General features: G+C 49.0%; 1 protein-coding gene across 1 annotated transcript in view; it reads right to left on the bottom strand.

Moving 5' to 3' along the window:
- The window catches only part of SRMS (src-related kinase lacking C-terminal regulatory tyrosine and N-terminal myristylation sites), a 57,203-nt gene that overhangs the window by 19,778 nt on the left and 13,369 nt on the right, over nucleotides 1–24,056 (bottom strand). The window contains exons 3-5 of the mRNA XM_060232906.1: nucleotides 14,655–14,821; nucleotides 7,360–7,501; nucleotides 1,820–1,975 (exon numbers count right to left, since the gene is read on the bottom strand). Coding sequence (XP_060088889.1) covers nucleotides 1,820–1,975; nucleotides 7,360–7,501; nucleotides 14,655–14,821 — 465 coding nt within the window. The remainder of the gene's footprint in view (nucleotides 1–1,819; nucleotides 1,976–7,359; nucleotides 7,502–14,654; nucleotides 14,822–24,056) is intronic.

The following is a 24,056-nucleotide window of genomic DNA, read 5'->3' as shown; positions in this document are numbered from 1 at the left end:
TCGGATGAAGTGTGCTTGGAGCTGACACGAAAGCTTACATTCTGAACAAAACTTTGTTGGTCTTAAAGGTGCCACTTGACTCCTACTTTGTTCTTTTGATTTAATACCCGGGGGGTCTTGCATGGATCTCAGCACATACTTTTAGCAAACACCCATTTGATGGCTTTCAACACAAGTCAGGGAGCGATGAGTGATTTCAGCAGGGCTCTGATGGGAAGTATGAGACAGCATGCAGGCTATTTTGAAATGAGGGTTGTCAATCTTTAGGTGGGGCCTGGAGATCTCCTGGCAGGGGTCATTTTGTAGAAAAAGAGGTGCCGGAGCTCATTAGCACAGCTCATTTGCATATGCCCCACACCCCTGACATCACCGGAAGGCGTACTAAATTATATCACCTCAGCATCTACCTTTAAAGGCTTCTTGAATTATAACTGTCGTAACAAAACCTTACCCCCATCCAATGTTCCCTCTAAGCTGCAGAGTTTTGTTGTGAGCTGCTGCATAAATTAGTTTGCGCTGGGCTCATCCTTCCTGAGCTAAGATACAAATGTGTGAGGCTGGAGGCTAAAAATCTGTGAGCTGGCTCACGCTAGCTCAGCTTAGAGGGAACACTTCTCCCATCATGCTTTTTAAATGACCTTCTCCTATGTGGCCACAGTGGCACAATGTAGATTTCCATCTGTCTGCTTGATATGTTTTGGTTATTTTCCCATTTTTTTGTGAGGGGAAAATATTAGAAAGTTTGTCCAATCTTAGAGTTCAACAAAATTCTCTCAGGGGGTTTGAACAATGTAGCTCAGAAGCAAGTATTCGGGGGTGGGGGGAGAGAAAGAAAGAAAGAAAGAAAGAAAGAAAGAAAGAAAGAAAGAAAGAAAGAAAGAAAGAAAGAAAGAAAGAAAGAAAGAAAGAAAGAAAGAAAGAAAGAAAGAAAGAAAGAAAGAAAGAAAGAAAGATAGATAAAAATTTGGAGGTTCCGGAGCTCCACTCCTGCCCAAAATGAGGCCTGTCTGTATTACAACTAATCTCCAGATCATCTGTTTTTTTTGGCCACTGTGTGACACAGAGTGTTGGACTGGATGGGCCATTGGCCTGATCCAACATGGCTTCTCTTATGTTCTTTTGTGACACAGAATGTTGGACTGGATGGGCCATTGGCCTGATCCAGCATGGCTTCCCTTATGTTCTTATGTGACACAGAGTGTTGGACTGGATGGGCCGTTGGCCTGATCCAACAGGGCTTCTCTTATGTTCTTATGTGACACAGAGTGTTGACTGGATGGGCCATTGGCCTGATCCAACAGGGCTTCTCTTCTGTTCTTATGTGACACAGAATGTTGGACTGGATGGGCCATTGGCCTGATCCAGCATGGCTTCCCTTATGTTCTTATGTGACACAGAGTGTTGGACTGGATGGGCCACTGGCCTGATCCAACATGGCTTCTCTTATGTTCTTATGTGACACAGAGTGTTGGACTGGATGGGCCACTGGCCTGATCCAACATGGCTTCTCTTATGTTCTTATGTGACACAGAGTGTTGGACTGGATGGGCCATTGGCCTGATCCAACATGGCTTCCCTTATGCTCTTATGTTCAGACAATAGAACTCACTTCCCCTGAGGTCTTTCCCCTCCCCAGACCTTGTCTTCCCCAGGCTCCACCCTCAAAACTCCAGATATTTCCTAACCTTGAACCAGCAGCCCTATTTTGTACTGTCAGAAAGTGGTGCGTGGGAGAAGTCACGTGACCCAAAGAAAGCCCCCAACAACCCCACGGCAACCGTGGCTCAACCAGGCAAGCCACAGCTCACGGGATACTAACTGTTGAGGTAGCTGTGCAAGTTGCCCTTCCTCATCAGCTCCGTGACGATGTAGACAGGTTCGCCGACCGAACAGATTGCGAGGAGTTTGATGAGCCGGGCGTGCTTCAGGCTTTTCAAGTTCTGGATCTCCTTGGCGAAGTCGTCCCTCATGTTTGCTGTTGGAAGGAACACACGAGATGATGGGCATGGAGGGTTTCTGAGGGGGCATGTCTGATGTTGCCAGCCTCCAGGTGTTGCCTGGAGAGTTTCCTCATTACGACTGATTCTTGGATGAAAGAGATCAGTTCTCCTAGAGAGAATGGCTGTCTTGAAGGGGGGACTCGATAGTACTAGATACCAATGAAGTCTCTCCCCTCAGCGAACCTAGGTGTTCTCAGGCTCCACCCACAAAGTCTCCAGGTCTTTCCAGTCTCATAGTTGGCGACCCTATAAACAAGACCATGTTGGGCTAATATTTATTTATTTATTTTATTATTATGAGAGACAGCTTGGTGTACTGGTTAGAGTTCTGAACTAGGATCTTGGAGACACAGGTTCAAACCCACAGTCTAGGGTGGGGGTGGCCAAACTTACTTAACGTCACATATTTGAAAGCTGCAAGATGAGGAGGGAGGGAGGGAGGGAGGAAGGAAGGAAGGAAAATAGATGGGGGAGGAAGAGTTGGAAAGAAAGCAAATTTAAGTGCATTCTCCAAGCTGCCAGCTGGCTTGAAGAAGTGATTTAAAGAGAGAAATGCCTTCTCCAAGCTGACTGACAGGATGGTGGAGGCTTTGAGAGCCACACAATATGTGTAAAAGAGCCACATGTGGCTCCCAAGCCACAATTTGGCTATCCCTGGTCTAGGCCTACCAACTCCAGATCTGGGAATTCCTGTAGATTTCAGGGTGGAGGCTGGAAACAGGTTTCTGGGAAGAGAGAGATGTCTGTGTAGTGTAATGTCATAAAGTCCACTTTCCGAAGCAGCCATTTTCCCCAGCGGAACTGATCTTTGCAGACTGTAGAACAATTGTAATTCTAGTAAATCTACCCCTGGAGAAAATCTCCAGGAATTTTCAGCCCAGAGGAGGCAACAGGGTTGCTAAATCCCCTGCGGCCTTTGGCAGGGGACTTTTTTCGCATGTGCTATGCATGCGCAGTGCAATGATGTCACTCGCAAGTGATATCATCGCGCCGACAACATCATGCACTGGCCACTCTAGGAGCTTCTAGGAAAACTCTATGGTTTCCCCAGATACTCTAGCAAAATGGGAGGGAAACTCTATGGTATGATGACGTCACTTGCAAGTGATGTCATCACAGCAGCGACATTGAGTGGGGCTGGGGATCTCCAGGGAGGGAGAACCCCCACCTGCCCAGGAGCTTGACAGCCCTAGGAGGCAACCCTAGTTACCTGATCAGGGCTTTTTTTGTAGCAGGAACTCCTTTACATATTAGGCCACACCCTCCTGATGTATCCAATCCTCCAAGAGTTTACAGGGCTCTTCTTACAGGGCCTGAGATTATCAAGCCAAGGTTCACCTAGTTCTGAATTCTTTGCAAAACCTCCAGGAATCAGCGGAAACAGGCTGATCCACTGAAAACTGGCCAGCTGTCCAACAGTGGACCTATTTTCTTCCCACCCCCAGTCAGATTTGGACCAGCGAGGCCTGGGTTTAAATCTGTTGTGTATGTGGACCAAAGTGAAGACTATTTGTGTGTGTTCCTGCCTGGCTCATTTGTAGGCTTCCCAACCCTCCCGCCCTGGTGGGGGACCCCAGGATTTCCACCCTCTTCCCCCGCTCCCCAAAAAAACGGAAGTGGGGGGAGGGGGGGAAACGGCGCCGGGGAGCATGCCGAGCCGCTGCATCCTGGAGCAGGCGAGGCCACCGCGCCGCACCGCTGCCGCCCCCTCCCCGCCCACCACAGCTGCTCCTCCGAGATGGGCCCAGGCTGAGCCCATCTTGGAGGAGCAGCCAAGAGGCGGCAGCAGCACAGGCAAAACCAGAAAAGGGGAGGGCGGAGGCAGGCCAGGAGCATGGCGAGACTCGCGGCTCGCCACGCCCCCGGCCCGCCTCCACCCCCTTCTCCGATTCCACCCCAGAGGCGGAGCGGGCGAGGCCGCCGCGCCACTGCCGCCTCCCCTGGCAGCTGCTCCTCCGAGATGGGCTCTGCCGCCTCTTCTCCGCTTGCCATGGCTGCTCCTCCTCATGGAGGAGCAGCCACGGCGAGCGGAGAAGAGGCGGCAGCTGCGCAGCGGCGGCGCCCGCTCCGAGACGGGGCGGCTTGCCACGCTCCCCGGCGCCGTTTCCCCCCTCCCCCCAAGCTCCACCCCAGTGTCTCCTGGCTCCACCCCCAAAGTCCCCAGATATTTCTGGGATTGGACTTGGCAACCCTACTCATTGGAGTCTGTCGGACTGAGCTTGGGGACTCGGGATCAATGGAAAGCAGGATCCAAAGACCTGTTGCCCTGCTCCAATCATGAGCCTCTGGCTGGTTTGAATGATCCAATGGCATGCTAGCACGGGGACCTTGAACTGTATATAAGGGGCCCTGTGGTTCCAGTTCTCCAGTCTTATTGTGCAACTGTATCTAATAAAGAGCTGGTTATCACTACCACCTCACCTCTTCCATGCGTTGAACCTACTATATTATAAAATCCTTATGAAGCTCGCGGTGTGAACTTAGGTCAGTCACCCCGCCTCAGCCTATCCTGCTTTTCAGGGTGGTTGTGAAGGTTAAATGAGGTGCTAAGGGATGCAGCCTAGTGTTCCTCTGAGGAAGGGTGGAAACACCATCTATACATTAAAAGCAGGAGGCATAATTGCGCTTAGGCATCAAACTAGCTTCCGGTGGTTAAAAATTTAGGCCCCTCCCCTCCTTCCAAGTTGGTTCCTACTTGCAGGACAGGGGAAAGGGATTTCCAGTTTCTAATGCAGTCACTGCTGGGCAACCAGGAACAGTCTGGATGCTGCTTACTTTTCAGTTACATTTTTTACGCAGACCTTTCTCCCACTGATTTCTAACTGGTTTTGTAGAATCATAGAATCACAGAGCTATAGGGTTGCCAAGTCCCCAGCGTCCTGCGGCGGGGGACTGTGCGTGTGACACGATGACGTCACCCTGAAGTGCCGTCTTCGCAATGGCAGCGCACACAGCGACCGCTCTAGGTGTTTCCGGGAAAACGCTATGGGTTTCCTGGACGCCCTAGCCATTTCGGAGGTTAAAACGCAGTGGTACCTATTATACCATAGAGTTGTCCCTCCCAAATGGCTAGAGCGTCTGGAAAAACCATAGAGTTTCCCCGGAAACGCATAGAGCAGTAGCTGCACAACATTGCCGGCACGACGGCGTCACTTCCGGGTGATGTCATCGTGCCAGCGACATAGGGGGAGGTTCCCCCCACACAAAGCAGTTGGTAACAACTAGGAATAACAGCAAATTAGCATACAAGGCTTTTTTTGTAGCTGGAACTCCTTTGCATATTAGGCCACACCTCCCTGATGTAGCCAATCCTCCAAGAGCTTGCAGCAGGCCCTGTAAGAAGAGCCCTGCAAGCTCTTGGAGGATTGGCTACATCAGGGCTGTGTGGCCTAATATGCAAAAGAGTTCCTGCTACAAAAAAAGCCCTAATCAGAGTTAACAAACAGATGTGAGAACTAAGTTTGAGTCCAGTGGTGCCTTTAAGACAAACAAAGTTTAATTCTGGGCATAAGCGAGAACGTGTAGTCAGAATTGTTGTGCTCCATTAGCTTTTTGTTGATTTCATTGTATTTCACTGTGTCTTGAGATGCCTTGGAGTGTTAGTTGAAAGGTAGTACATAGCCAGGGCCGTTTTTTGTAGCAGAATCTCCTTTGTCTGTTCAGCCACACACCCCTGATGTAGCCAATCCTCCAAAAGCTTACATGGCTCTTCTTACAGGGCCTACTGTAAGCTCCAAGAGGATTGGCTACAGCAAGGGGGTGTGGTCTAATATGCAAAGGAGTTCTTGCTACAAAAAAGCCCTGTAACATAACTAAAACAAACAAGGCCATCAGAGCACAGTGGGTAGTTCTGCCCTTCCTTTTTGTATGCTACCAACAACCCTGTGAGGAAGACTAAGCAGAGGAAGAGTGAGTGGACCAAGGCTATGGAGTTATTTGAACCTTGGACTTCCTACTTCTAGTCGGATAGCCTTACTTTGAGCTTTTTTGAGCCAGTTTGGTGTAGTGGTTAAGTTCACAGACTCTTATCTGGGAGAACCGGGTTTGATTCCCCACTCCTCCACTCACAGCTGTTGGAATGGCCTTGGGTTCATAGCTCTCGTAGGAGCTGTCCTTGAAAGGGCAGCTGCTATGAGAACTCTCTCAACCTCACCCACCTCACAAGGTGTCTGCTGTTGGTTGGCGAAGGGGGGCAGGAAGGTAAAGGAGATTGTGACCTCTCTGAGATTCAGAGTATAGGGCAAGATATAAATCCAATATCTTCTTTTTCTTCCTGATTCTCATTTTCCATGCCTGGGGGTCCTCTAGCACCCTCTAGCAGTTGATTCGATATTATCTCACTTTATGTCTAACCTATCTCTCTGCAGATTTCAATTGCAGCGTTTTTTATCCCATACATTAAGCAATGTAATATCTAAATGACCACTAGAGGGGGTAAAACACAGGTGAACCTCCCCCCCCCCAAAAAGCAATAGGAACACCCAAGCAAGGAAGACGAGAATACAGAGAGCCCCCTAGTGTTGAAGTCAACAATGTAGTGAAGCCTTTTGGAAGCAAATTTCCTGGGTAAAGTTAGGGTTGCCAATCTCCAGTTGTGGGGAGTGGATCCCCCAATTTGGAGGCCCTCCCCCTGCTTCAGAGTCATCAGAAACTGGGGCGGGGGGAGGGAAATGTCTGCCAGTTCCCATAGGATATAATGGAGAATTGATCCATGGGTATCTGGGGCTCTGGGGGGGATGTTTTTTGAGGTAGAGGCACCATATTTGCAGCATAGAATCCGATGCCTCTCCCGAAAATACCCTCCAAGTTTCAAAAGGATTGGACCAGGGGGTTCAATTCTATGAGCCCCCCAAAAAGGTGCCCCTATCCTTCATTATTTCCAATGGAGGGAAAGCATTTAAAAGATGTTTTTTGAGGTAGAGGCACCATATTTGCAGCATAGAATCTGATGCCTTTCCCCAAAATACCCTCCAAGTTTCAAAAGGATTGGTCCAGGGGGTTCAATTCTATGAGCCCCCCAAAAAGGTGCCCCTATCCTTCATTATTTCCAATTTAAAAGGAAAGCATTTAAAAGGTCTTTAAACATGATGGGCCAGAACTCCCTTTGGAGTTCAGTGATGCTTGTCACAACCTTGCTCCTGGCTCCGCCCTCAAAATCTCTTGGCTCCACCCCCAAAGTCCCCAGATATTTCTTGAATTGTACTTGGTAACCCTAAATAAAGTTCCTTCTGTAGCCAGGCCCTGGGACTCTGGTCTAGTCATACAAATGCAAACGAGCTACTTGTTAGGAAACAGGCAATCAAGAGACTGAACAGAAGAAGAATTTCACAACGGATGACATGTTTCACGTCCCACAAACCTTGCTTCATGATTTTGATGGCCACTGGCACTGTGTTCTTCCACATTCCTTCCCACACCTCTCCAAAACATCCTTCTCCCATCTTCCTCCACAGCGTGAATTCTGAACGGGGACGTTCCCATTGGTCTGTCTCAAGAGACCTCTGCAAATGAACAGATAACAATGCAAAATGACCGGGCAGAACATGGGATGGTGGTGGGAAGTGATGTCATAGAATCATAGAGTTGGAAGGGACCTCCAGGGTCATCTAGTTCAACCCCCTGCACAATGCAGGAAACTCACAAACACCTCTCCCTAAATTCACAGGATCTTCATTGCTGTCAGATGGCCATCTAGCCTCTGTTTAAAAACCTTCAAGGAAGGAGAGCCCACCACCTCCCGAGGAGGAAGCCTGTTCCACTGAGGAAACGCTCTAATAGTCAGGAAGTTCATAGAACCGTAGAATTGGAAGGGACCTCCAGGGTCATCTAGTCCAACCCCCTGCACAATGCAGGAAACCCACAAACACCTCCCCCTAAATTCACAGGAGCCTCATTGCTGTCAGATGGCCATCCAGCCTCTGTTTAAAAACCTCCAAGGAAGGAGAGCCCACCACCTCCTGAGGAGGAAGCCTGTTCCACTGAGGAACTGCTCTAAACTCACAGATACCTCCCCCTACATTCACAGGAGCCTCATTGCTGTCAGATGGCCATCTAGCCTCTGTTTAAAAACCTCCAAGGAAGGAGAGCAGCTGACATGGCAACACTGTAGGGCAGGGGTGGCCAATGGTAGCTCTACTGATGTTTTTTGCCTACATCTCCCATCAGCCCCAGCCAGCATGGCTGATGGCTGGGGTTGATGGGAGTTGTAGGCAAAAAACATCTGGAGAGCCACCGTTGGCCACCCCTGCCGTAAGGTTTTTAAGGCAAGAAATGAACAGAGGTGGTTTGCCATTGCCTACCCTCTGCATAGTAACCCTGGACTTCCTTGGTGGTCTCCCATTCAAGTACAAACCAGGGTCTTCCCTGCTTAGCTACAGAGAAGAAGAGGAAGAAGAAGAAGACTCTCTGAATCAGAGACTCACAGTGGCTTACAATCTCCTTTCCCTTCCTTCCCCGCAACAGACACCCTGTGAGGTGGGTGGGGCTGGAGAGGGCTCTCACAGCAGCTTCCCTTTCAAGGACAGAGAACGGCCTACAATCTCCTTTCCCTTCCTCCCCCACAACAGACACCCTGTGAGGTGGGTGGGGCTGGGGAGGGCTCTCACAGCAGCTTCCCTTTCAAGGACAGAGAACGGCCTACAATCTCCTTTCCCTTCCTCCCCCACAACAGACACCCTGTGAGGTGGGTGGGGCTGGAGAGGGCTCTCCCAGCAGCTGCCCTTTCAAGGACAGAGAGCGGCCTACAATCTCCTTTCCCTTCCTCCCCCACAACAGACACCCTGTGAGGTGGGTGGGGCTGGAGAGGGCTCTCCCAGCAGCTGCCCTTTCAAGGACAGAGAGCGGCCTACAATCTCCTTTCCCTTCCTCCCCCACAACAGACACCCTGTGAGGTGGGTGGGGCTGAGAGGGCTCTCCCAGCAGCTGCCCTTTCAAGGACAGAGAGCGGCCTACAATCTCCTTTCCCTTCCTCCCCCACAACAGACACCCTGTGAGGTGGGTGGGGCTGGAGAGGGCTCTCACAGCAGCTGCCCTTTCAACGACAGAGAGCGGCCTACGATCTCCTTTCCCTTCCTCCCCCACAACAGACACCCTGTGAGGTGGGTGGGGCTGGAGAGAGCTCTCCCAGCGGCTGCCCTTTCAAGGACAGAGAGCGGCCTACGATCTCCTTTCCCTTCCTCCCCCACAACAGACACCCTGTGAGGTGGGTGGGGCTGGAGAGGGCTCTCACAGCAGCTGCCCTTTCAAGGACAGAGAGCGGCCTACAATCTCCTTTCCCTTCCTTCCCCGCAACAGACACCCTGTGAGGTGGGTGGGGCTGGAGAGGGCTCTCACAGCAGCTGCCCTTTCAAGGACAGAGAGCGGCCTACAATCTCCTTTCCCTTCCTTCCCCACAACAGACACCCTGTGAGGTGGGTGGGGCTGAGAGGGCTCTCAAGGCAGCTGCCCTTTCAAGGACAGAGAGCGGCCTACAATCTCCTTTCCCTTCCTTCCCCGCAACAGACACCCTGTGAGGTGGGTGGGGCTGAGAGGGCTCTCACAGCAGCTGCCCTTTCAAGGACAGAGAGCGGCCTACAATCTCCTTTCCCTTCCTTCCCCGCAACAGACACCCTGTGAGGTGGGTGGGGCTGAGAGGGCTCTCACAGCAGCTGCCCTTTCAAGGACAGAGAGCGGCCTACAATCTCCTTTCCCTTCCTTCCCCACAACAGACACCCTGTGAGGTGGGTGGGGCTGAGAGGGCTCTCAAGGCAGCTGCTATTTAAGGACAACTCCTGCGAGAGCTATGGCTGACCTAAGCCAATTCCAGCAGCTGCAAGTGAAGGAGTGGGGAATCAAACCCGGTTCTCCCAGATAAGAGCCCGCACACTTCACTACGACACCAAACTAGCTCTTTGACAAGGGATCTGACAAGACAAAGCTATCCAAGGCTCCTGGAGCAGAGGTCGATCAGTGGCTATTAGCCACAGGGTATTGATGGAACTCTCTGTCTGAGACAAGTGATGCTCTGTATTTTTGGTGCTTTGGGGGGGGGGGGCAACAGTGGGTTTTTTGGCCATGTGTGTACAGAGTGTTGGACTGGATGGGCCATTGGCCTGATCCAACATGGCTTCTCTTATGTCCTTATGTCTGAGGCAAGTGATGCTCTGTATTCTGGGTGCTTGGTGGGAGGCACTGTGGGAGGACTTCTGGTGTCCTGGCCCCACTGCTGGACCTCTTGATGGCACTTGGGTTTTTTGTCCACTGTGGGACACAAAGTGTTGGACTGGATGGGCCATTGGCCTGATCCAACAGGGCTTCTTTTATGTTCTTATGTGACACAGAGTGTTGGACTGGATGGGCCATTGGCCTGATCCAACATGGCTTCTCTTATGTTCTTATCCAGGGCACGGCAGAGATGAACAGAGGTGATCTGCCATTGCCTTCTTCTACCCTGGACTTCCTTGGTGGTCTCCTGTCTAAGCACTAACCAGGACCAACCCTTCTTAGCTTCTGAGATCTGGCAAGACTGTGCTAGTTTGGGCTGTTCAGGTCAGGACCGAACATAGACACACACACGCATGCATGCATACACGCGCACACACACACAGAACAGCCTGGAGAATGAGTCCACCCAGTATTATAAATGCAGCTGTTCTGTTCCATCTAAAGGAGCCAAAACATAAAATTTATGATGCAAATTTGGATAGGGAAAATTGAGGTATTTCAACCAAGAAAACACGAATTGGGGTATGCAAGAGGTTCTGAAATGCACATCTATGGAGTAACTTCTGGTTCAAAGACTCAAGTTTTTATAATCAAAATCTGAATCTCCTTAGGGGTGTGTTGGAAGCTCACTGAAATCAAACCTGGCTTAACTCCACATAGCGGTTAAGAGAGAGAGATAAAACTATCTAGAATCACTCCTCAGCTATGTTGGACAATCACCAGACAATCGGTTTTAACAGTATCTCTTTCACTGAATCATAGCTGGATGCAAACTGTCATGTTGTCTCCCTTGGGCAGGCGGGTGGAGGTTTCTAGGTGGAGCCTGGCTGAAGGCCAGGAGATGCTGGCTCAGGTGTGCAGCCGGCTGGGAGGTGTGGAATCTACAGCTGGGAAACTGGGTGGGACAGCGTGATTGATGGAAGGCAGACTGCAGGTCTTGCTTGGGCCTTTTCTCCCAAGCCATTCCCAGGAGTCTTTCACTTGGAGTTGACTTGAAGGTAGGGAGGGAAGAAGGTAGGGCTGCCAATCCCCACTGGGGATCCCACCCCCCGGTTTGCAGGCCCTTCCCCTGCTTCAGGATCATCAGAAAGCAGGAGGGGGGGGGGAGGAAATATCTGCTGGGCCTTCCATTATTCCCTATGGAGATCGATTCCCATAGGGTATAATGGAGAATTTATCTGCAGGTATCTGGGGCTCTGGAGGAGCTGTTTTTTGAGGTAGAGGCACTGAATTTTCAGCGTAGCATCCAGTGCCTCTCCTCAAAAAGTCCTCCAAGTTTCAAAAGGATTGGACCAGAGGTTTCAAGTCTATGAGCCCCAAAAGAAGGTGCCCCTATTCTGCATTATTTCCGATGAAGGAAAGGCATTGAAAAGGTGTGCGGTCCCTTTAAATGAGTTGGCCAGAACCTCTTTTGGAGTCCAATCATGCTTGTCACAACCTTGCTCCTGGCTCCACCCCCAAAGTCCCCAGATATTTCTTGAGTTGGACCTGGCAGCCCTAGAAGAGGGCGCCATTTGTGCAGGGGGGGTGGTAAGCAGAGAAAGCAGCAAGGGTGAGATAAAAAGGGGAATGTTTAGTAGGAGCAGAGCACTCAAGAAGGTGCCGAAGTGCTATCAAGCTGCAACCAACTTATGGCTACATCCAGCAAGGAACTTTGAAGCAGGGTTGCCAGCCTCCAGGTAGTGGCTGGAGCTCTCCTGCTATTCCAACTGATTCCCAGGCAACAGAGATCAGGTCCTCTGAAGAAAATGCTTGCTTTGGAAGGTGGACTCTTATTGCAGAACATGATGATATTGGATTTATACCCTGCCTTTCACGTGGAGTCTCAGAGCAGTTTGCAATCTCCTTTCTCTTCCTCTCCCCACAACAGACACCTTCTGAGCAGTGTTCCTTCTAAGCTGAGTTAGTGTGAGCTAGCTCACGTTTTTTTTTTAGCCTCCAGCTCACAAATCATCCCAGAGCAAACTAAGTTATGCAGCAGATCAACGCAGTAATGCCAGGAGCTCACAAAGTAGAATTTTTGCTCACAAGACTCCACAGCTTAGAGGGAGCATTGCCTGTGAGGTAGGTGGGGCTGAGAGAGCTCTGACAGAAACCGCTCTTGAGAGAACAGTTCTGAAAGAACTGTGACGGACTCAAGGCCTCGCCAACAGCTGCATGTGGAGGAGTGGGCAATCAAACCTGGCTCTCCTAGATTAGAGTCCTCCGCTCTTAACCACTACACCAGACTGGCTCTCTGGAAGGCCCTCCTTTTTCCATACGCTGCCCTCCATAGACTCCGCCCCCACATCTCCAGGTATTTCCCAATCCAGGGCTAGCAACTCTATTCCAAAAGCAATTTTATTTATTTATTTACTTACATTAGTCATAGTCCATTCTTCTCACAAGGAGTCAAAGCCAATTAAGCTGAGTGAGTCAATACAATCTGGAGAGCTGCTGCCTGCCTGAGTAGACTGAGTAGACTCGGGAGCCACATGTGGCTCTTTCACGCATATTGCGTGGCCCTCGAAACCCCCACCACTCCGTCAGCCGGTTTGGAGAAGGCATTTGTCTCTTTAAATCACTTCTCCAAGCCAAATCAGCAGGCAGTTTGGAGAATGCCCTTGAAGTTGCTTTCTTTCTGCCTCTCCCCATCTATTTGTGGCTCTCAAACATCTGACGTTCATGTCTTGCAGGCTCTCAAACATCTGACGTTTATTCTAGGTGGCTCTTACACGAAGCAAGTTGGGCCACCCCTGTAGTGGACAATGCTGACGTTGATGGACCATGGGCCTGAGTCAGTACAAGGCAGATCCAGATGTTTAATCAACAAAATGGGACATTCAATAACCAAATAACCAAAAGCCTGGAACCACCAGAGAGAACTGAGGAATAAGGATGACAGTTGAAGCAGTGCAAAAATTACAGAATAGGATCACGCTTACAGTAACGTGGTTCACCGTCCCAATCTTTTATCCAAGGAAGTTCGTGAACCTTTTTGTACACTGCAACCCTATTGTGTGTAAAGTGCCATCGAGTCACTCTCAACTGACATATGGCGACCCCAGCTGTCACAAGCAGGGGGGGCAGAGAGGGCCTCTACTGGCTGCCACAACTCTGGTATGGGTCAATCTGGGAGGATTCAAAGCACCCACTCAACCCCTGTGTCTTCCTGCCTAACAAACACCTTCCATCTGTGACCGAAGAGATGCGAGGACCCAGGCAGTATAACAATAGTTTTATTGTAAGTTTTCAAGAACAAACAAGTGGGTTGTAACTTTTAGTGCAATAGTGAACACTGAAAAACAGTAAAGGTGGTAGTACAAAGCAAAATAAAAACCCTGACATGACTAACTGTATGTTCCCTTCTTTCTGCTTCCAACTGACTCACCACTCTTTGGATGAGGGAACTTTCCTGAATGCAGCCTTCAGCCCAGCCTTTCCAGAGAGGACAACACTCCCTCTCTAGCTGGGCCTTTTATTTCCTTCCTTCCAGGTCCCACCTCTCTGGTGTCCACTGGACAAGTTTTCCTTCCAGAAATACTGCCCACCCAATCGGACGAATAGAAGGGGTCCTGGGAAACGTAGACCCTGTAGCTACTCTGATACAGGCTTCCCTGAAACCTGTAGGCCTCACTAGGCCTATGATCATGACACCAGCCAAGGCCCAAAGGGCTTTCAAGGTAAGAGAGAAGCAGAGGTGATCTGCCATTGCCTTCTTTTGTAAAGCCTTCCTTGGTGGTCTCCCATCCAAGTAACCCTGCGAGCTTCTGAGATCTGATGAGAATTACACTTAGCCACTTTCCCTCATTCTCTTTCTAAGAAAGAAGAGAATAAATAGTTTGTTTGAACTATTTTACATGGACATGTTTTAGGACATCGGTACTGCTTACAGGGCCTGCTGTGACTTGGTCCATGGGGTCGCAAAGAGTCGGATTCGACTGTGTGACTGAACAACAAACTGCTTACAAGTCAATAGTTATCCATGACAGGGATTTTCCATACTCTGACCTTATTTGTATAGTCCCTTGGAGATATTTAAGAAAAGCAGGGCAAAAAAAAAAAATCTTTAAAATAAAAAAGTACTGCTGCTAGAAATAATTTTGAGAAATCTGGAAGTTCTTCCAATTGTGACCCCATCCATTAAAAAAATTAGCTTTTGAATGCTGCAATAAAAAGCATTATCCAGAGTTGAGTTTTCAAATCCAAATTTGGCTGCAGAGTAAAAAGTACCACAGCAAAGCAAAAAGCACCCGGATTTCATTTAGGGGGAGGTGTTTGTGAGTTTCCTGCATTGTGTAGGGGGTTGGACTAGGTGACCCTGGAGGTCCCTTCCAACTCTATGATTCTATGATTCATCACTGGGACCCTCAAACTCAAATCTCCCCAAAATTCAGTTCTGGCGTTTGTTAATTTGCAAGGATAAATGACAAGTGAATACGATGGATGGGCGTTTTCCTCATCCACACTCACCTTTTGGATGCAGGGATGAAGCAAGGGGCTCTGGATGACTTTCCAGTTGACTGTGTAATAAGTCAGGAGCTGCTCCAGGTTGGGAAACGGATGTTCCTTTTCCAAGTACAAGTTTCCTCCAGGCTCCTTGTAGATTCTGAAATGTCTCACTTTGGCATGATTCCGAACTGAATTTCGAAGAGAAAGACAACATTACAGACCATTTGGTGACTCCATCTCCGGTCCCAGAGCTGGATTGGTTGTCAGAAATGCAATATTTTAAATTAACACAGGGGATATGTTTCCAGAGTTGTAGAAATGGCCTTGTGTCAAATGTCCTTGCCATTTTTTGTTACCCTAGGGTTGCCAAGTCTGACTCAAGAAATATCTGGGGACTTTGGAGGTGGAGCCAGGAGACTTTGGGGGGTGGAACCAGGAGCAAGGGTGTGACAAGCATCACTGAACTCCAAAGGGAGTTCTGGCCATCACATTTAAAGGGACCACACACCTTTTAAATGCCTTCCCTCCATTGGAAATCATGGATAGGGGCACCTTCTTTTGGAGCTCATATAATTGGACCCCCTGGTCCAATCTTTTTGAAACTTGGGGGTTATTTTGAGGAGAGGCACGGGATGCTATGCTGAGACTTTGGTGTCTCTACCTCAAAACACAGCCCCCCCAGAGCCCCAGATACCCATGGATCAATTCTCTATTATATTCTATGGGAATTTGTCTCCATAGGGAATAATGGAGTGCACAGCAGACATTTCCCTCCCCCCCTCAGCTTTCTGATGACCTTTAAGTGGGGGGAGGGCCTCCAAATCGGGGGATCCCCTGCCCCAACCTGGGGATTTTAAAGCTTGAGAATAGGAGAGAGGTCCACATCCACCAGTTTTTGAGGTCTATGGGTTGGGTATGAAGATGAAGAAGATGAAGATTTTGGATTTATATCCCGCCCTCCACTCCGAAGAGTCTCAGAGCGGCTCACAATCTCCTCTACCTTCCTCCCCCACAACAGACACCCTGTGAGGTGGGTGGGGCTGGAGAGGGCTCTCACAGCAGCTGCCCTTTCAAGGACAACCTCTGCCAGAGCTATGGCTGACCCAAGGCCATTCCAGCAAGTGCAAGTGGAGGAGTGGGGAATCAAACCCGGTTCTCCCATATAAGAGTCTGCACACTTAACCACTACACCAGACCGGCTCTCCGCCGGTTTACCTCTTCCTGTTTCTGGTGCTTACAGTGGCGGAAACAGGAAGAGCCAGTGGCTGGCTTGGAAGCCCTGAAATGTGGGTGGAGACCTGGATGTGGCCCTCTGGCCCCCAAAGTTGACCCATCCCTGACCTGTCCCAGATAAACCTGGCTTCGTTCCTATCTTTATTGCCTTTGGGGAATTCCTCATTAAACATTTTTTTTTAGTGCAGTTTGCTCAGATTGTCCTTTTCCAGGGTTCTGGGCAACCTTACAGTATCTCCAGAAGTTGAATTTGAAGAGTAACTGCATCTTTGCTCTAGCGCACATGCTCGTAATTGAACGTGCTTGAACACTGAGGTGCCACGCCAGCTGCTGGGATACGTTTGGAACTGCTGGTAGACTGTAGGGCAATTATATTTTTCTAGCATTATTTTGAAACTGGTGAACAAACACCTTCTCAGCTTGGTGCAGGAAATGAATATGGAATAGGGTTGCCAAGTCCAATTCAAGAAATATCTGGGGACTTTGGGTGTGGAGCCAGGAGACTTTGGGGGTGGAGCCAGGAGACATTAGGGGTGGAGCCAGGAGACATTAGGGGTGGAGCCAAGATCAAGGCTGTGACAAGCATCATTGAACTCCAAAGGGAGTTCTGGCCATCACATTTAAAGGGACGGCACACCTTTTAGATGCCTTCCTTCCATAGGAAATAATGAAGGATAGGGGCACCTTCTTTGAGGGCTCATAGAATTGGACTCCCTGGTCCAATCTTTTTGAAACTTGGGGGGTATTTTGGAGAGAGGCACTAGATGCTATACTGAAAATTTGGTGCCTCTACCCCAAAAAACAGCCCCCCCAGAGCCCCAGATACCCGCAGATCAATTCTCCATGATTTTCTATGGGAATAAATCTCCCTAGGGAATAATAGAGCTCCCAGTAGACATTTCTCTCCCCTCCCCCCGCTTTCTGATGACCCTGAAGCGGGGGGGGGGGAGGGCTTCCAAACCGGGGGATCCCCTGCCCCCACCTGGGGATTGCAACCCTAATATGGAATAAAGCCTTGGACAATGCACACTGGGGGCGGTAGTAGGCAAGTTTAAGTACTGTTTTTTGGTATGAGATTAAAGGTGCTCTATGCATGTCCTTATTTTCACCTGTGAAATTTTGGAGGGTGGGTGGATCCACCTTTGGTGACCTGAACTCAGACGCTTGCTGCAGAAGAAAATAGCAAGCGTCCAGCAGCATCTTAAAGGCTAACAACATTTGTGGCAGTGACTCACAAAAACTCATACCCTACGACAAATTTGGTCAGTCTTTAAGATGCTGCTGGATTCTTGTTCTTTTCTATTGCTTGCTAAAGGTTTCTTTTAGGGTTGCCAGGTCCAATTCAAGAAATATCTGGGGATCTTGGCCAGGAGATTTTCAGGGTGGAGCCAGAAGCAAGGTTGTGACAAGCATGTTTTAACTTGAAGGGAGTTCTGGCCATCACATTTAAAGGGGCAGCACGCATTTCCCTTCATTGGAAATAATGACGGATAGGGGCACCTTCTTTTGGGTCTTGTAGAATTGGACCCCCTGGTCCACTCATTTTGAAACTTGGTGGGTGTTTTCAGGAGAGGCACCAAACGCTGTGCTGGAAATTTAGTACCTCTACCTCAAAACACCCTGCCCCCAGAGTCCCAGATACCCATGGAGTCTCCATTATACCCTATGGGAATTGGTCTCCATAGGGAATAATTGAGTGCCCACCAGACATTCCCCTCTCCCCACCACTTTCTGATGACCCTGAAGTGGGGGGAGGGCCTCCAAACTGGGAGATCTCCTGCCTCCACCTAGGGATTGGCAACCCTAGTTTCTTTGCACATAGTTTCTCCCTCTCTCTTGCTTCCTTCTGCATCACAGCTTGCTTTGCAAGGCTTGCTCAATCACACAGGAGCTACAGAGCAAAATCTCTATTTTCTCCATTGGCTGTGGCTCCTTCCTTTGCCAGGCTCTCTTAATCACACAGCAGAGCTACTGAGCCAAGCCTCTCTTCCTTCCATTGGCTAAAGCTCCTCCCCCTCCTGGTCCCCTGGGGAAGGAAGGAAAGAGCCAGAGCTTCCTTTGCCTAGTTTCCTCAATCCCTTGGGAGAGATACAAAGAAAGCACCTTTAAGACCGAGTGTTAATGTTTTAAGCAGGGCTTTTTTTTTGTAGAAAAAGCCCAGCAGGAACTCATTTGCATATTAGGCCACACCCCCAGATGCCAAGCCAGCCAGAACTGCGTTCCTGTTGAGGGAAATGATTTTGATGTTTGAGCTGAAGTGAAACCCAATGTGTAAGGGTTAACTTTAGCCAACAGAGAAGCAGGAGTGAAACTTAGAGATGCTGCATATTTTAGTGAAGTCTCTGTGTTAGACAGAATTTGATACATCTCAAGGCCATCTTGGCAGTGAGAAATGGAAGTGTGACAAAGGTTATAGGAGGGGGTCTATGGGTGGACATTGAGCATGCTTAATAACTTCATAAATATTCACTAACATGACCAGCGTAGGTAATTGCTTCATTTACATAGTCATACGATGTATGTTGGAGGGTGGGGGGGTCATATTAAGGAGCTAATGTGTATTGTTCTGAAATAGGCGGTCAAGAAAAATGGAAACCCTCAGTACTTGAGCCAATCAGGGAACACGGGTAGGGTCTTTCGGCCGTGGGAGGTATAACATTGTTTTTTCTTTATTCTGTAGTTTGAGCTTGCCGTGGGAGTACAGCTCCTGCTGATATCATTGAAAACTTTTGGAAAGGATCTACTTGACTTACTTCGTTTTTCTTTTGGGAGTTCAGGGGAAACCCATTTATCACACTGTGCGTTCCTGCTCAAACAAAAAAAAGCCCTGGTTTTAAGCATGTTTTATTTCCATTTTTTAAAAAAAAATCATTTAATTGTGTTTGTCTGTGTCCTTTGTAAAGTTTATATCTCTGCTACCTAATCTTAAATAGGAACACACGTGGCCTGACCTGAGATGGCCCGGTCCGACAAGGTCTAATTTATGTCAGGTCCGGCCCTCATAACAAATGAGTTCGACACCCCCGGTTAAGACCATCCCTTCACCTGTGAAACCTGTATGGGAGGGGGGCTGCCACAGGAGAGGAAAACTAGAGGTGGGGTTAGGGTTGCCAAGCCCAATTCAAGAAATATCTGGGGACTTTGGGGGTGGAGCCAGGAGCAAGGTTAAGACAAGCACAATTGAAACTCCAAAGGAGCACCTTCTTTGGGGGCTCATAGAATTGGACCCCCTGGTCCAATCTTTTTGAAACTTGGAGGGTACTTTGGGGAGAGACACTAGATGCTATACTGAAAATCTGGTGCCTCTACCTCAAAAACAACTCTTCCAGAGCCCCAGATACCCGCAGATCAATTCTTCATTATTCTCTATGGGAATAAATCTCCATAGGGAATAATGGGGTTCCCAGCAGACATTTCCCTTCCCTCCCTCCGCTTTCTGATGACCCTGAAGCGGGAGGAGGGCCTCTAAACCGGGGGATCCCCTGCCCCCACCTGGGGATTGGCAACCCTAGGTGGGGTGGAAGCCACAGAAAAGCTGTTCCATTTTAGAGGCTGTTCCATTCTAGAGGCTGTTCCATTCTAGAGGCAGACCAGCAGAGCAGCACCTCAGGATTCCAGCCATTTCTAGTGGAATTGTTCTCCCCCCCCCCCTCCCCAATGAACAAAGCTGAAGTGGTTGAAACTCGTGTCTCTGCGCCACCCTCGCCTGGTTTCCCACAACACGAGAGGCGTATTAAAAACGTTTCTTTTCCTGATCTTTCTGGGCCACTCCCGCCCGCAGTAAACAAGAAGGTTTCTCTTATCTCTGCAAAACCCGTCGCCTGCTTGGCGTGCTGCATATTGGCAGGTGGTGAAACCCAAGTGGCACGAAACGAGATTGCGAAATGCTGTTTTCTCTCTGTCCTTTTGCGCACAAGAGCCAACCCATCTCGCCTCGAGCGTGCTGTTGTGATCTTGCCGTCTGTTGACAGACAGATTGGATGGGCCTGGTGTTGCCCCACCGAGGTTGACAGAAGAATGTCAGATTTGTTCTGTCTACAGATGTCTCTGTGGGGCATAAAACGCTTTCCCATGAGGTGGCATTTATCAACCAAAGAGAGACCCCTTCCTCCAAGGTATTTCTGTTTCAGCTGAGTAACGGTTTTTGTTTTTAAACCTCCAAACTACTGGTCTTCAGACCTCTGGACGAAGGTCGCCAAGTCCAATTCAAGAAATATCTGGGGACTTTGGGGGTGAAGCCAGGAGACTTTGGGGGTGGAGCCAGGAGACATTGGGGGGTGGAGCCAGGAGCAAGGGTGTGACAAGCATAATTGAACTCCAAGGGAGTTCTGGCCATCACATTAAAAGGGACAGCACACCTTCCTTCCTTCCATAGGAAATCATGAAGGATAGGGCACCTTCTTTTGGGGCTCATAGAATTGGACCCACTGGTCCAATCGTTTTGAAACTTGGGGGGTATTTTGGGGAGAGGCACTAGATGCTATACGGAAAATTTGGTGCCTCTACCTCAAAAAACAGCCCCCCAAAACCTCCAGATCAATTCCTCGTTATACCCTATGAGAATCGATCTCCACATAGGGAATAATGAAGTGCCCAGCAGACATTTCTGCCCTCCAACCCTTTCTGGGGACTCTGAAGCGAGGGACTGGCATCTCTACTCACGAGTTGCTGCTAACTTCTTCACAGACACCACCCCAAGAGGAAACCTTTCAATCAGAGACTGAAGCCTCCGGAGGTGGAAAGTCACATGGTGGCTACGGGGGCGGGGCTTCCCCCCACCAGCCAACTGACTGGGGGTGGGAAGGAGCCTGGGAAAGCGGGACAACTCCCGCTGGGACCTGTGGATTGGCAAATCTACTCTGGACTCAGCCATGGGGGGGGAGTGGGCAATAGACACCATACAAAGTCCACATCTGCCCACATGGCTACCACAAGTCCTGTTGATTGAGACATATGTTGGGAGTCCTGTGTTCAAAAAAATCATAGAGTTCGAAGGGACCTCCAGGGTCATCTAGTCCAACATCCTGCAAAATGAAGGACATTCACAAATACCTCTCCATACACAACCCCCCCCCCCGGTTAACCCTTGCTCCATGCCCAGAAGATGGCAAAAACCCTTCAGGATCCCTGGCAAAATTGGCCTGGAGAAAAATCGCTGCCTGACCCCAAAGTAGCAAACAGCATTTCCCTGAGTATGCAAGAAAGGGCCACGAGAACTAAGCAAGCACTGATATAACCCTTCCTGCCCTCTTTCTCATGATCTGCTTAATTCACAAAACCAGCATTGCTGTCAGACGGCCATCGAGCCTCTGTTTAAAAACATCCAAAGTAGGAGACCCCACCAGCTCCCGAGGAAGCCTGTCCCACTGAGGAACCACTCTGTCAGGAAGTTCTTCGCAACATTTAGCCAAAAACTCTTTTGATTCAGTTTCAACCCATTCATTCAATTTTAACTCGTTGACAGTAAACAATTGTGCACGATCCTCTCTATGACAATTCCTCAAGTACTTGAAGATGGGGATCCTATCACCTCTCAGCTGCTTCCTCTCCAGGCTAAACATACCCAGCTCCTTCAGGCTTTCCTCATAGGACTTGGTCTCCAGATTCCTCACCATTTTTAAGTTCAGAATTTAATTCCCAGGAATTGGCCCCAATTCCCATCAGAACCATGATGTGTGGCAGGGCTTTTTTAAATAGAAGATGAAGAAGAAGATATTGGATTTATATCCTGCCCTCCACTCCTAAGAGTCTCAGAGCGGCTCACAATCTCCTTTACCTTCTCCCCCCCCACAACAGACAACCTGTGAGGTAGATGAAGATATTGGATTTATATCCTGCCCTCCACTCCTAAGAGTCTCAGAGCGGCTCACAATCTCCTTTACCTTCCTCCCCCACAACAGACACCCTGTGAGGTGGGTGGGGCTGGAGAGGGCTCTCACAGGGGATCCTCTGCATCCAGCGGGAACTTGGCAGGCAGCCCTATCGAAGAGGATTGGCTATATCAAGGGGGTGCAGCCTAATATGCAAAGGAGTTCCTTCTACAAAACAAGACCCCTAGTGGCCAATCAGAAGCCTTACTGGGTGAAAGCCCCACCAGGCCTCGCCCACTTTCTAAAAGTGGGTGGGCCCAGGACTTGGAAAGGTGTCAGCAAGTGCCACGGTGCCCACGGACACTGGGTTGGGGACTCCTGGTCTAGTTGATCCTACGCCTGAATTTCATTCTTGCTTATAACTGTGCCGTGGATTTCAAAAAAAGGAAATCTGTGGAGGCTTCTTGCCAAGATCTGGCCAGAGCTCAACTCTGCAGGTGCCTGAAAACGGAATGGTGTTTTGACTCCCCATATTATGGTGGAATGTTCTGGACACTCACCCAAAAGACAGCCTTTGGCTCGATTCTTTAAAGGTTTGTTCGGGCAACTTAACCAGCTCTGATCCCTAGGCCTCAAGCAGTGTTCTCAAGCAGCAGCTGCTGTCTGCGTTGGTTTCCTGTTTGGGAATCTTGTCTCTTGGTGGAGCCAGAATGTTGATTTGCTGTCCTGGACTCCACCTGGTCCTTCTCGAGTTGCCAGGTCTCCCCTGGCTACTAGTGGGGGGGATGGGTCTTTAAAAGCATTCCACACTCTCTCTTTCACCTGCCTTCTGTTAAATCTGACATGGACCTCCCTAGGGAGAGAATGCTTTTTTGAATAAGCCGTGCTAATCCTTTGGACATGTTCTACTTCTTTTTCCAACTCAAAGGGCTCTAAGTCCACTGTGGGAGCCAATGCTTCACACAACCTCAGCATCAAATTGTCCGGATTCTGTTCAGGGATATTTTGAAATCTTAAAATATGCGCAGCCTGATCAAGCTCCAATTTTGTTATCCTGTCTCTCACTTCTTTTCGTGTAGACTCTACTATTTCCTACGTTTGATTTACTAATTTCATTTTAGAATCAAACATTTTAACTGATTGGGTCAGTCCAAGCTTTTCTTCCTTTGTCTCTGATAATTGCCTCTTTAGTCCATCCAATTTTTGGCTTAACCCCCCAATCTGTTCCGTTATATTAGCCTGCACTTCGTTCAATGTGGTCATAAAATACATCTGCATATTATTTTGCAACTCCCTCAGCACGTCTTGCGAGATGTAAGCCCCTATGGATTTTGGAACTCCTGGCGAGGGTGTTAACTTGACTGGTTTACTCATTGTTGCGGAGTTAGAACGATCTCTATTTGCCTTCCCTTTTACCCTCTAAAGCAGGGGTGGCCAAACTGTGACTCTTTCACATATTGTGTGGTTCTTGAAGCCCCCACCGCCCCATTGGCTGGCTTGGAGAAGGCATTTCTCTCTTTACATCACTTCTCCAAGCCAAGCCAGCCGGCAGCTTGAAGAACACATTTAAAATTAAAGTTGCTTTCTTCCCACCTCTCCCTCCCCCAATTTGCCTTCCTTCCGCAGAGGAAGTGTGGAATAGAACATCAGCTAGATAAATTGAACAAAGATACAGGGATATTTTCACAGGGTAGCCTTGGAAAGTTGGGAAATTCCTAGAGATGAGTGGGGAAAGCAGAGTTTGGGGAGGAGCTGAGGAATAATGTGATGCTATAAAGTCCGCCTTCGGAAGCTTCTATTTCCTCCAGGGAATCTGATCTCTGTAGTCTGGAGATCTGTGGTGATTTTCACAGAATTGAAGGCCGCGCCTAGAGGTTGGTAACCTGTGAAGATTACTCCATAGCAAGATCCCAGTTTAGATTTTGAATGTGGCAAATCCCCTCCTCTAGTCTTCCAAATCAGAATTGACAGAAAAGACCTATTTAGCCAGTCAGGGAAAGGAATAAAAACTGACCATTTACAAGATTTTCGAAAAACATGAGAGAATGACCTTAGAATGCCAGCCTCCAGGTGGGACCTGGGGATCCCCCAGAATTCCAGCTCATCTCCAGACTACGGAGATCAGTTCCCCTGGAGAAAATGGGTGCTTCAAAGCAGGACTGGCCGAACTTCCTTAAATGAGAACCACAAGACATGACCAACAGATGTTTGAGGAAAGGAAGGAAGGGAAATAGAGGGAGGGAGAGGTGGAAAGAAAGCAACTTTAACTTTAAATGCCTTCTCCAAGCTGCTGGCTGGCTTGGCTTGGAGAGGTGATTTAAAGACAATCAAATGCCTTCCCCAAGCCAGGTGACAGGGTGGTAAGGGCTTCAAGAGCCAC

This window comes from Heteronotia binoei, chromosome 2 (assembly GCF_032191835.1).
Source record: "Heteronotia binoei isolate CCM8104 ecotype False Entrance Well chromosome 2, APGP_CSIRO_Hbin_v1, whole genome shotgun sequence".
Classification (NCBI taxonomy): Eukaryota; Metazoa; Chordata; class Lepidosauria; order Squamata; family Gekkonidae; genus Heteronotia; species Heteronotia binoei.
The sequence above is the reverse complement of the archived record's forward strand: the minus strand, read 5'-3'. Positions and strand labels throughout refer to the sequence as shown.